The sequence below is a fragment of the Trichophyton rubrum genome (genome assembly GCF_000151425.1).
Source record: "Trichophyton rubrum CBS 118892 genomic scaffold supercont2.8, whole genome shotgun sequence".
NCBI classification, from domain to species: domain Eukaryota; kingdom Fungi; phylum Ascomycota; class Eurotiomycetes; order Onygenales; family Arthrodermataceae; genus Trichophyton; species Trichophyton rubrum.
Window position 1 is genome coordinate 812,083 of NW_003456421.1, and position 10,239 is coordinate 822,321.

General features: G+C 46.6%; 6 protein-coding genes across 8 annotated transcripts; 2 read left to right on the forward strand and 4 right to left on the reverse strand.

Annotated features, from left to right (window-relative positions):
* Positions 1–85: 85 nt before the first annotated feature.
* Positions 86–1,021, reverse strand: TERG_06824 (60S ribosomal protein L23; the record flags this gene model as incomplete). The annotated part of the gene is made up of 5 exons (XM_003232787.2): positions 86–118; positions 189–266; positions 344–590; positions 807–857; positions 1,008–1,021. 5 exons carry the CDS (start codon positions 1,019–1,021, stop codon positions 86–88), a joined length of 423 nt encoding a protein of 140 aa, XP_003232835.2.
* Positions 1,022–1,569: 548 nt separating this feature from the next.
* TERG_06825 (uncharacterized protein) lies at positions 1,570–2,990 on the reverse strand (the record flags this gene model as incomplete). The annotated part of the gene is made up of 2 exons (XM_003232788.2): positions 1,570–2,508; positions 2,565–2,990. The coding sequence occupies 2 exons, from the start codon at positions 2,988–2,990 to the stop codon at positions 1,570–1,572; spliced, it is 1,365 nt and encodes a 454-aa protein (XP_003232836.2).
* Positions 2,991–4,348: 1,358 nt separating this feature from the next.
* On the forward strand, positions 4,349–5,590 carry TERG_06826 (the record flags this gene model as incomplete). Of its 3 annotated transcripts, XM_003232789.1 has the most annotated exons (4): positions 4,349–4,414; positions 4,507–4,760; positions 4,836–5,371; positions 5,445–5,590. In XM_003232789.1, 4 exons carry the CDS (start codon positions 4,349–4,351, stop codon positions 5,588–5,590), a joined length of 1,002 nt encoding a protein of 333 aa, XP_003232837.1. The 3 variants fall into 3 exon arrangements, with proteins under 3 accessions (XP_003232837.1, XP_047607051.1, XP_047607052.1); XM_047750285.1 differs by lacking the exon at positions 4,349–4,414 and having other exon boundaries at positions 4,570–4,760; XM_047750286.1 differs by lacking the exon at positions 4,349–4,414 and having other exon boundaries at positions 4,570–4,760; positions 4,836–5,511.
* Positions 5,591–5,821: 231 nt separating this feature from the next.
* TERG_06827 (uncharacterized protein) lies at positions 5,822–6,559 on the reverse strand (the record flags this gene model as incomplete). The annotated part of the gene is made up of 1 exon (XM_003232790.1): positions 5,822–6,559. One exon carries the CDS (start codon positions 6,557–6,559, stop codon positions 5,822–5,824), a length of 738 nt encoding a protein of 245 aa, XP_003232838.1.
* A 717-nt stretch (positions 6,560–7,276) lies between these two features.
* On the forward strand, positions 7,277–8,986 carry TERG_06828 (uncharacterized protein; the record flags this gene model as incomplete). The annotated part of the gene is made up of 2 exons (XM_003232791.1): positions 7,277–8,335; positions 8,396–8,986. 2 exons carry the CDS (start codon positions 7,277–7,279, stop codon positions 8,984–8,986), a joined length of 1,650 nt encoding a protein of 549 aa, XP_003232839.1.
* A 586-nt stretch (positions 8,987–9,572) lies between these two features.
* Positions 9,573–9,926, reverse strand: TERG_06829 (uncharacterized protein; the record flags this gene model as incomplete). The annotated part of the gene is made up of 1 exon (XM_003232792.2): positions 9,573–9,926. One exon carries the CDS (start codon positions 9,924–9,926, stop codon positions 9,573–9,575), a length of 354 nt encoding a protein of 117 aa, XP_003232840.2.
* Positions 9,927–10,239: the final 313 nt, after the last annotated feature.

The window sequence follows — 10,239 nt, forward strand, 5'->3', positions numbered from 1 at the left end:
GAAAAAGGCGAGAAAACTATGACTGTGTTTTTGCGTATCACATAAAATTAAGAATCAACGCCCCTGGTAACCTGCTACCAACCTCTTACATCACAACACCGGAGTTACTGGCAATACGCTAGATGAAGAAAAAACAGTTAGTCCGAGAACAGATTGCAGCACTGACTTTTGTTTAAAAAGGGACTTACGGGCCATAGTTCTGCGGCTTCCTTTCCAACTGGTCCTGTGATGGCGGATCCCTTCATTTCACCCTTGGCGTTTACAATCTATATAATTGAATTATTCACGTTAGCAACTCCGTTATAGGACTGAAGTGACTGGGGGTCGAGTAATGAGAACTTACGACACCAGCGTTGTCTTCAAAGTAGAGGAAGACACCGTCAGGTCGCTTCCATGGTTTGCTCTGTCGGACAACAACAGCGGGCATAACCTTCTTTCTCAACTCTGGCTTTCCCTTCTTAACGGTAGCCATAACCATGTCACCAACACCAGCAGCGGGGAGACGGTTGAGACGGGCACCGGTAGCCTTGACGGAGATGATGTAAAGATTTCGGGCACCAGAGTTGTCGCAGCAGTTCATGACTGCACCACTATGTTGAGGGTACAGATATCAGTAAAGTTGAACATGTAACGTTCTGCAGTCGAAAGAACTCCGTCATCCACGCTTAATTCGACAGCCCCCAATGGGCTGATCCAGCTCTTTTGTAAATAATAGCCTGTATTGTCATATTGTTTTCTGTCCTTCGTAGGCGAATGGCGCAGTGGTGTATTTCATGTCGGATCCTGGGGAAATCGCAGATACGTACACTGGGAGACCAAGGGTCATCTTCAGCTTGTTGCCGGCGGCACCGCCACGACTAATATCACACAAATCATGTTAGCTATATTCCTCTGATTCGCGACGTTGCTACTCTGCTTGTCTGCTTTTCGCTTCCTAGGCTTGAAGTACAAGCCTCGACGCAAGAGGTTGCATATCGGCGGTCACGTCAAAATGTGGCCTGGCTTACCCTCTCTTCGACATGATGACAGATTTCTACCGACAAAGGGAAAACGACGTAAGAAGGCTGGGTGGTCGTAGAATCCGATAATTGACAACTTGCTATCTTCAAATTCCGTTTCCAGCAAAGATAGATTTCGCTTAATGTGGGCAGAAAGAAAAATCTTGGCGGTGTTTTCTGGTTGGCCCAAAGCAGAATAGCGTATTATCTTCACGTGATTTACCCTAGACCTAAAATAATGCCCGATTTGGAAGTCATGTGGTCTTGATTGTCAGGAGGGATACAAAAATAGATGGTTTAGATGGCGATAGCAAAGCAAAACTGGAAAAGAATAAGGCATTGTCAAATGGCAAAGAAAAAAACCAGAGAAGAACAATTGACGTATTCACGGAACATACGTCAGAGACAGCCGACGCCTCCTTTTCCATAAGTCATTCCTCGCCATGCTGGACCCCAAAGCAAAACTCCTAGATGGATATTTCCCCAAGCGCCAATAACAGATACATAGCAACAGTGTGTTCAATTTAGAAAAACCAGAAGATAACAGGAAGGAAAAGGGGAGAGTACCAAGTTACTCTTTCTCTTTTGGAGCCTCCTTAGACGCATCAGTATCAGGCTTTGTTTCCTTGACTTCCGTGGTAAAAGTTACCTGCGTAGGCTCTGTAGCAGCGTTTTCTACCCCAGAAGCATTCGATTTAGTTTCTTCAGCCGCCGTGGGTTTGGGGGGTGTCGTCTCCCGTGCAGGAGCCTTTGCAGCAGATTCTTCCTCTTGTTCTTCGGCTGGAAGTTCTAGCTCGATAGTTTCGTCCATATTAACATCAGCGTCTTCCATGGTGGTGTCCCCGTCAACATTGTCATGAGGGACTTCTAAGTTCGAGGCAGGTGTGGAAACAGTAGGCTCTTTCTCCTCGACCTCTTGAGCGGCACCGTTGGTTTCGGCAACTGGAGTATCATCATCCTCCATTAATGAATCTGGCTTGGTTAACGGTTCAACTGCAGGAGGAGAGGGCTTGGCAGGAGGTTCTGCATTTTCTGCTTCGTCCATCTTATCAGCCTGCTCAGGCTCCTCCTCCGGCATGGATGACTCGTCTCGAGGAGTGACAATCCCACTATCTATAGTGGAGTCCCCATCCAGGTGACGGTAATTGATATTCCCTCGCCTCCTTTCTCTATTCGGCTGACGACGGACACCGTTTGCAGCTGCAGATTCTTCATCTTCACTCTCGCTTAGTTCGCCATCCTTTTCGACGTAATTGTCAAATCGTCGTTTTGTATATCTCTTATCCTTATTCTCATCTTCATCAAGGTCATCTAGGATAGCATCCGCTTCGTCATCCATACCATCAACTAATGGGTCCCTTGGAACATCTGTCATTTGAACTGATGGAGCAAATGTAGTGCGCCGCAGATTTTCAACAACTTGCATTCGAATCTTTTCCAGGTACTCCTTGGAGTTGGCATTGTCCATGTTCGATGGCCGAACATCCAATTCATAGTCAGGAGAAAAGTACTGAAATACAGTAAGCACGCAACCTGAATAGAGTGTTGGATAATCTGAAAACTTACTTCATAATAGTCGTTATATGGAAGCTCTGTTGGAAGCTGATTTCCAACAAGCACGCCAGTTTCATATGCCCATGTTCGAGCAACGTTTCTCATTGTGTAACCTCCACCTCCCAGGATTAATGTAGGGAGGTTGAAGCTTTTGACGTATTTAACGCAGTTTGCATGGCCGCGCATACTCAAGTTGAAACATCCCAGACGGTCACCAGACAAACTATCACCACCACACTGAAGGACGACAGCCTCTGGGCGGTACCATTCCATAACATGTTTGATAACTGGTTCAAAGATGCCTTTATAGGAAACGTCATCTATGCCATCTCTGAGAGGGAAGTTGACAGAATAATACTTCCCTGCGCCGACACCAATGTCACGCAGTTCGCCGGTCCCGGGGAAGTATTCTCCATATTTATGGAATGAGACCGTCATAACGCGGTCGGTGGTATAAAATGCCTCCTCGACACCATCGCCATGGTGGACATCAATATCAATATAAAGAACACGCTGTTTGAAACGCAGAAGCTCGAGAATGCCGAGAACAATGTCTTTAATGAAAAGTTGTCAGCTTCGTTCTCGAAGAAAGGAAAAAGCAGGTGTAAGACCTACCGTTAACGTAACAAAAGCCGCTCGCTTCACTTTTCTTTGCGTGATGAAGACCGCCCGCCCAGTTGACTGCAATGTCGCATTTATTTCTGTTGAGGCGCGCAGCACCTTCCATAGAGCCTCCTGCGCTAATTCCACAGAATTCAAAAAGACCGTCAAATACAGGGCAGTCATCACCAACATTATAACGGCTCTGTTCCTTCGCGTACTGGTCCATATTATCGGGTGTAACTTTGGCAAGAAAATCTATGTATTCATCGGTATGAAACTGCGTCATCTCAAATTTGCTTGCGGGTTTCGCGCGCTATAAATCATGTTGTTTCCCGTCAGTTATCAATTTCCTGTTTGAACTTCCGTATTGAAAAATAGCAAAAATAGACCCAAAAAGTATGAAACAACGGGCTAGACAAACTTACATATATTTCCATCTTTTTATAAAGTCCATAGTTCATCACCAAGCTGTGGGTCATTCGAATGCGATGAGGCTTCATGGGGTGCCCAGCGACATAGGCATAATTGCCCACATCCGAGTCATAGAAGTAGGCAATGCGCTTCTTATCCGTGGACCCATTCGTAACGGGAGCATCTAGCGGTGCAAACCCGGTCATGATGGGCAAGTTTTGGGTAATTCGGGTAACGGAGGAGCTTCAAAAACAGTTCGCAGGTATATAGTTGTTCTGTCACAGTAAACCAAGCCTGCAAAAGGGGTAGAGGAGGTCAAGCAGTCAGAGAGAAACGGCAAGCCCCATAGCCCGAGGAGAGCACAGTGGAAGTAGCAATATCGCAAATCAAAGAGTCCTGTGAAGAGCTTTGCTGCTGCTGCTGCGAGCAAACGTAGAATGCGAAATGATGAAATGTTTCTCGTTGGGCGATGAGAAGTTGAAATGCATGAACAGGAGCGGCTGACTAAGCAGGAACTCGGTTTCCGGATTAACTTGCCGGAACCATCTGGCGCTCCACCCTGCAGCTTCGGCCAAAAAGCGACGTTCATGGACTTTAGAAAGCCAAAGCAAAGCAACAAGCAAAAGCAACAAGCTCGACTCCTGCCTTTCCTTTGCCCTTCCTTTCACTGCCTTTCCTTGCTCCTAGACCGGTGACTCGTGGCTAGGAAGACACCGGCCGTTTGTGCGCGACGTCTTTTTACTTCAAAGCTTCCTCGTAATAAGGCAAAGCAGGCTGTCATTATGGAACGGTTTAGCCGAATGTTACAAGCTGCCCAGGGCATGGGCATGAGTAATGCTGCTCAGGGGGTAAGAGATCATTCTATGTCTACCTTGTTTCTATGGCCATGGCGCCTTTTGTGTTTCATGGAAACCCCATATCTGACCCATGGCCTGGATAGGATACTCCCAACCTTATTGATAACTCCGAGACCGTTCATATATCCTCTCTGGCTCTTCTTAAGATGTTACGGCACGGTCGTGCGGGTGTACCCATGGAAGTAATGGGCTTGATGCTGGGAGAATTTGTGGACGAATACACAGTCAGAGTTGTAGATGTGTTCGCTATGCCCCAGAGCGGTACCGGGGTCAGCGTCGAAGCTGTTGACCCCGTATTTCAGACGAAGATGATGGAGATGCTTCGACAGACTGGAAGGTACAGTGATACAGATTACAGTTTATCCCTGCTTCCATGGATTGTTTGTTCTTTTACTCATAAGTAAATGTATAGACCAGAAACCGTCGTGGGATGGTACCACTCCCATCCAGGATTTGGGTGTTGGCTTTCTTCAGTTGATATCAATACTCAACAATCTTTTGAACAGCTCACTCCTCGTGCCGTTGCCGTTGTCGTTGATCCTATACAATCCGTCAAGGGGAAAGTCGTCATCGATGCTTTCCGATTAATATCCCCTCAGACTCTTGTCATGGGCCAGGAACCTCGTCAGACCACATCTAACCTTGGACACCTTAATAAACCATCCATTCAAGCTTTGATTCATGGCTTGAACCGTCATTACTACAGTATTGCCATCAACTACCGAAAGACTGGCCTGGAAGAGAATATGCTCATGAACCTCCACAAGCATGTATGGACTGAAGCTCTTCAGATGAATGATTTTAGGGAGGAACGCAACGAAAATGTGGAGCGGCTGCAGAAGCTTGTTGGACTTGCTGAAGGATACGAAAAGAGGGTTAAGGAGGAATCGGAGCTGACACCGGAACAGCTCAAGACACGATATGTTGGAAAACTGGACCCCAAGAAACGTAGGACCCCTTTAATCAGCGCAGCATTTATATTTATACCTCGACTAACTTTGAATTTTTCTCTCTCTAACAGACATCGAGGATGTTGGTCAACGGCTAATAGAGGACAACATCGTGGCTGTATCTCGACAGATGATTGATAAGGAGGCATCTCTAGCTCGAGACAGCCGATCCAAGGCACACCAGCAAGACATGATGGAGACTGATGAGGAAATATAATTTTCAGTTGCCTATGTATCATTATGTCCTGCCTTTGAAATACGACTTCATCTACATGATATACAGGAGCAATGGCCCATTCATAACTTAACAATCAATTATACGGGTGATATTTAGTCTATTAATGTATGTACTTATGTAAAAAAGTCTATCGATACAGTGAAAGTTGGAACGCTGTATATATCAAAGAAAACCGGGGAATCATTAAACATCCAGATAAGTGCTTAAATATCAACAGGGAGCCGTGGATGGATTCGAAGATTTGAAGGGGCCAGCCCATCGAATCTTCTTCTTCGTAGTCTGAATTTCTTGAACAAGACCGCTGACCAGGCCGCCATTTCTCTCGATCGACGAGTAACCGTCAATGACAACATATCGCAAACTCGGAAGGTCTTTTAGTATGCCATGCAGGAGCCGGCATGAAAACTTGGTATAAAAATCCTTGGAAATGCGAAACGGCTCAAACATTGGGTTTGACGGGTCGCACAGAACGAGTATCTCCAACGTATGGACTCCTTCCATTGATTTAAGCCCGAGTTTCTCATTGACAACCCAGGATTCCGGTGGCTCAGTCCAGCTCGAGCCCAGCACGAGCCGTAAAACCCTCACCGCACTCTTGTATCGCGGCGCGAGGTCGCAGACGTTCGGCACGATGGACGGCTGATGTTGTACGGGAAAGATGCGGAATGTGTACGAGGAGTAGAGATATTGGGATACGTCATCGTGGAATCGGCGGGAGGCCAGCATGATACTTGTACGCCTGTGCCGGCCGAACGGTGATGAGGCCAGCTCTTTGTCGGTTGTTTTACGGTTTCGCCTGACGGGTTTCACGATCCGGGGCGGTCCTGAAAAGATATACGAGTACACCTTACACCGGAGCTCCCAGGGCAGATCGAAGAATCTACACTCGTTTTCCTGCTCTCGCTCTTTCAGCTGGTGACTCACGCCCTTAGTGGATGGCGGTATCATGGTAGTCGTTGCAGGTCCGAAACCGAAAAAACGATAGAAAGGCATACAATGCTCAAAGCTGCAGAGGTCCCGACCACACAAGTAGCTCGTCTACCATTCTCCAGCGAAACCAAGCTGCTGCCAGAGAGCGTATTCAACACGAAGCGACAGAAAAGAGCGTAACCGATGTGTCGACACCGACGGAGACCAAGCAACTCATAGGAAGGAAGCCCTAGCTGTTTCTCTTGGTGGCGCGATGGCTATATGAAATATGTCACATAGCCTTGATCTACCCAGCTATTACAACACAATGGGCACTGACGGCGAGCAAGGTGTCAAATTTCGCTCACTGGGGTCGATTAATAACTTTCTGGGAAGAAGAAGAGAAAGAAAAGAGAGAGAGAGAGAGAGGAAAAGAACGAAGAATCCGAAGCTGAAAAAATTTGAACACGAAAAGGCTCGAAGGAATAGATGATTATATAATATGAGTTCACGTGATACAAGTTTTTGCGGGTCTAGTCCCATCTGGGAAGGTTGAAGCTTTTCAGATTTTATATAGACATCAATTTTTCTCTGTCAGAGCCTCAGGACAGCAGAGGGAGAAGCAGAAGCTGTGAGAAATTGGATTATCCTTTTTACGTATTCCTTCAACAAGCCCATGATATGAGTCAATGAGGGAGCTAGTTGTCTGATATTTGTTGAACAAACGACGTCAGGTCACGGCACATACAGCCCAAGATGCTTTCACGCGCTATACTTCCACTCGCAAGACAGAGGGCCATAACAGCTGGCACCAGGCTGTCCCTCACATCCTCACATGCCAGATTCTATGCCCGTGACTCTAAGAAGCCATCGAAACCCAGTGGCTACACGATCCCATCCTCTGCTCCCTCGTCGGGACCCCTGTCGGATGACCAGAAGCCTAGAGTTGTTCCTCAGCCAAAGACACCGGCTACAGACAAATTCTCGGAAGAACAAGTCGAATTCGAGACATCCTCTGAATCACAAAAGAACACGGCTCCTCAATTGGCGGGAGCTGGGGCTGGGTCAAAACAACCGTCCGCCGAGAACGAGAATGAGAAGTCAGAGCCAGAAAATGTCAGTCAGCAAGAACAACAACCTCTTCCAGATCTGACCCAAGGTATTCCGTCTACTTTGGGTGTAGAAATGGAGTCACAATCGAAGCGCCGCAGTAGAGGCCTCAATTTGACCGAGGACCCGGAGAAAGAATCCGAGGATGACGGGGGTCGTGGTGATACTCCAAAGGACGAATACGTTTCTTCCCTTGAAAGACGCAGAAATAAAATGACTAACCTGACATTTGCTGCCTTCCTGGGTCTCTCTATTGCCGGTACCGCATATCTTGGTCGCAATTGGGATACGAAGGAAGAAGAAAGTGCACACCCAGATGCACCCTCTGGATGGGGGTTCGGTCTCCTCTTTAACCGCATCAAAGCCCGCTTGTCCGATATCACAAGCTACTACAAGGACCCGGCCTTTGAAAAGCTCCTACCCGAAGAAGATCCTCAGTTTAGACAGCCATACACTCTCGTCATTAGTCTCGAGGATCTCCTTGTTCACAGTGAATGGACCCGTGAGCATGGATGGCGAGTAGCGAAGAGACCTGGTGTTGATTACTTCCTCCGCTATCTCAATCAGTATTATGAATTGGTTCTGTTCACAACTGTACCCAGCATGATGGCAGACCAGGTTCTACGAAAGCTTGACCCATACAGAATTATTAGGTGGCCCCTCTTCAGGGAGGCTACCAAGTACGAGGATGGCGAATATGTCAAGGTAATTCTTCGGCTGTGCTCTATATTCGACTCAGAGCTTTTACTTACCTGTCAAATTTAGGACCTCTCTTACCTAAACCGCGATCTTTCGAAAGTTATATTGATCGATACTCATGCTCCTCATGCCAAACGCCAACCCGAAAACGCGATCATACTACCAAAGTGGAAAGGAGATTCAAAGGACAAGTCACTCGTTGCTCTGATTCCCTTTTTGGAATATGTTGCTGGAATGGGCATCGATGATGTCAGACCTGTCCTCAAGTCCTTTGAAGGGACTTTCATCCCTGCCGAATTTGCCAAGCGAGAGAAGGCAATGCGTGACAAGTTCGAAAAGCAACTGGCCGAAGAGAGAGCCAAGAGACCGAAACACAGTGTCGGTAGCATTAGCTCCCTCTTTGGTATAAAGCCCGCTGGATCATCGATAGCTGGTCTTGAAGATGGCCAATCAGGTGGTATCGAGGAAGGAAAGATGCTCTGGGATCAAATCCGTGAGAGGGGTCAGAAGCAATATGAGATGATCGAAAAGGAGATCCGAGAGAACGGCGAGAAATGGCTGGCTGAAATGGCTGCCGAAGAGGAGAAGGCTAGAGAAGAACAGATGAAAGGAATGAAGAACAGCTTGACAGGCTTCTTCGGAAGTGGCGGTAAATAAACCGCCGCAAACTCCTGAGCCAGGCCTAACAGGGTCTCGAAATGGAGTAAGGCATAAATGAGGAATGTTGATGAATGGTAGGCCGATTTGGGTTTCATTCCCTACTGTACAGTTTGGATGCTAATCGACGGTTCTATGGAGAGTTCGCCTACTACATCCTTCCGAATTGCTTCCTCCTTTTTTATACTTTCTAACCTGTCTTTATATCAAACCTCTTCTTTTTTTTAATGTTTACATGAGGCCCCAACTGTGTTGTCTTACGACTCTTCCCTCCCCTGCCTATATCGCTGCACCTTTACCTTTGATATTAATCCCTTCCTTTAGACTCCCTTGCATACCGGTGGATATTGGCATGTACAGCATAATACTATTCAACGTTTGGCGTTTCCCCTTGTCTAAATTTCAGGAGTTGGGGAATTATATACTCCAATCTATGCTAATGGATGTGCGCCAACTTCAGTTACATACTCCTGATATATTAAAACAAGTTCAAAATGTACTTTATCGCAATGCATCTCATTCAAATCTCCAAAACGAGAACAGGATAAGGTACCGGGTTAGCTGGAATTATTAAAGTTTGAAACATTCATAATGTTAAACATCCGGGGGCCTCATATTCTAAAGCTCCGGTTTTTGCATCTTGAATTACTAGAGACTGGGCTTTTACCAACCTCTCTGCCGCATCCGTCGACATCTGATAATGAAACACTAGCCTTCCCCCTGGGAAAACAGTGATGCCAATCTCTTTGCAATAATTAACCACAGCAGCATTTGGCATACCAGCAGCTTTAAAATCTAGTACAATCATGCTTGCCTGTACTGGAAGACCAAACTTATGCCCTACAGCCTCTAACTTGGTAGCAGTGGTTTTCATAAGCGCGTGGACACGGGGGAGCTGCGGAAACGGACGATTCAGAGCAGCAAGAGCGCCAGCAGCCATCATATCCGGCTGGATATATAGATCAGTTTACGGCCACACCAACAGTCGTAGGTTTGAATGGGGTATTTGACTACATACCTGCCTTGTACCCCCTTCAAACATCTTAAAATACTTTGATCAATAACGGATCGTGACCCTAATATTATATTACCCTTAGCGGCATCGAGTCCCTTTGTAGCATACCATAATGGAGTCAAAGCAGGCACCATATTCTTTTGTGTTTTGTAGATATCATTGTTGCCTTTGGTCAACCTCTCCATATGGCGTTTGGCTGAATAGAGCCAAATGAGCGCAGCACTCAATCTGGGATAGT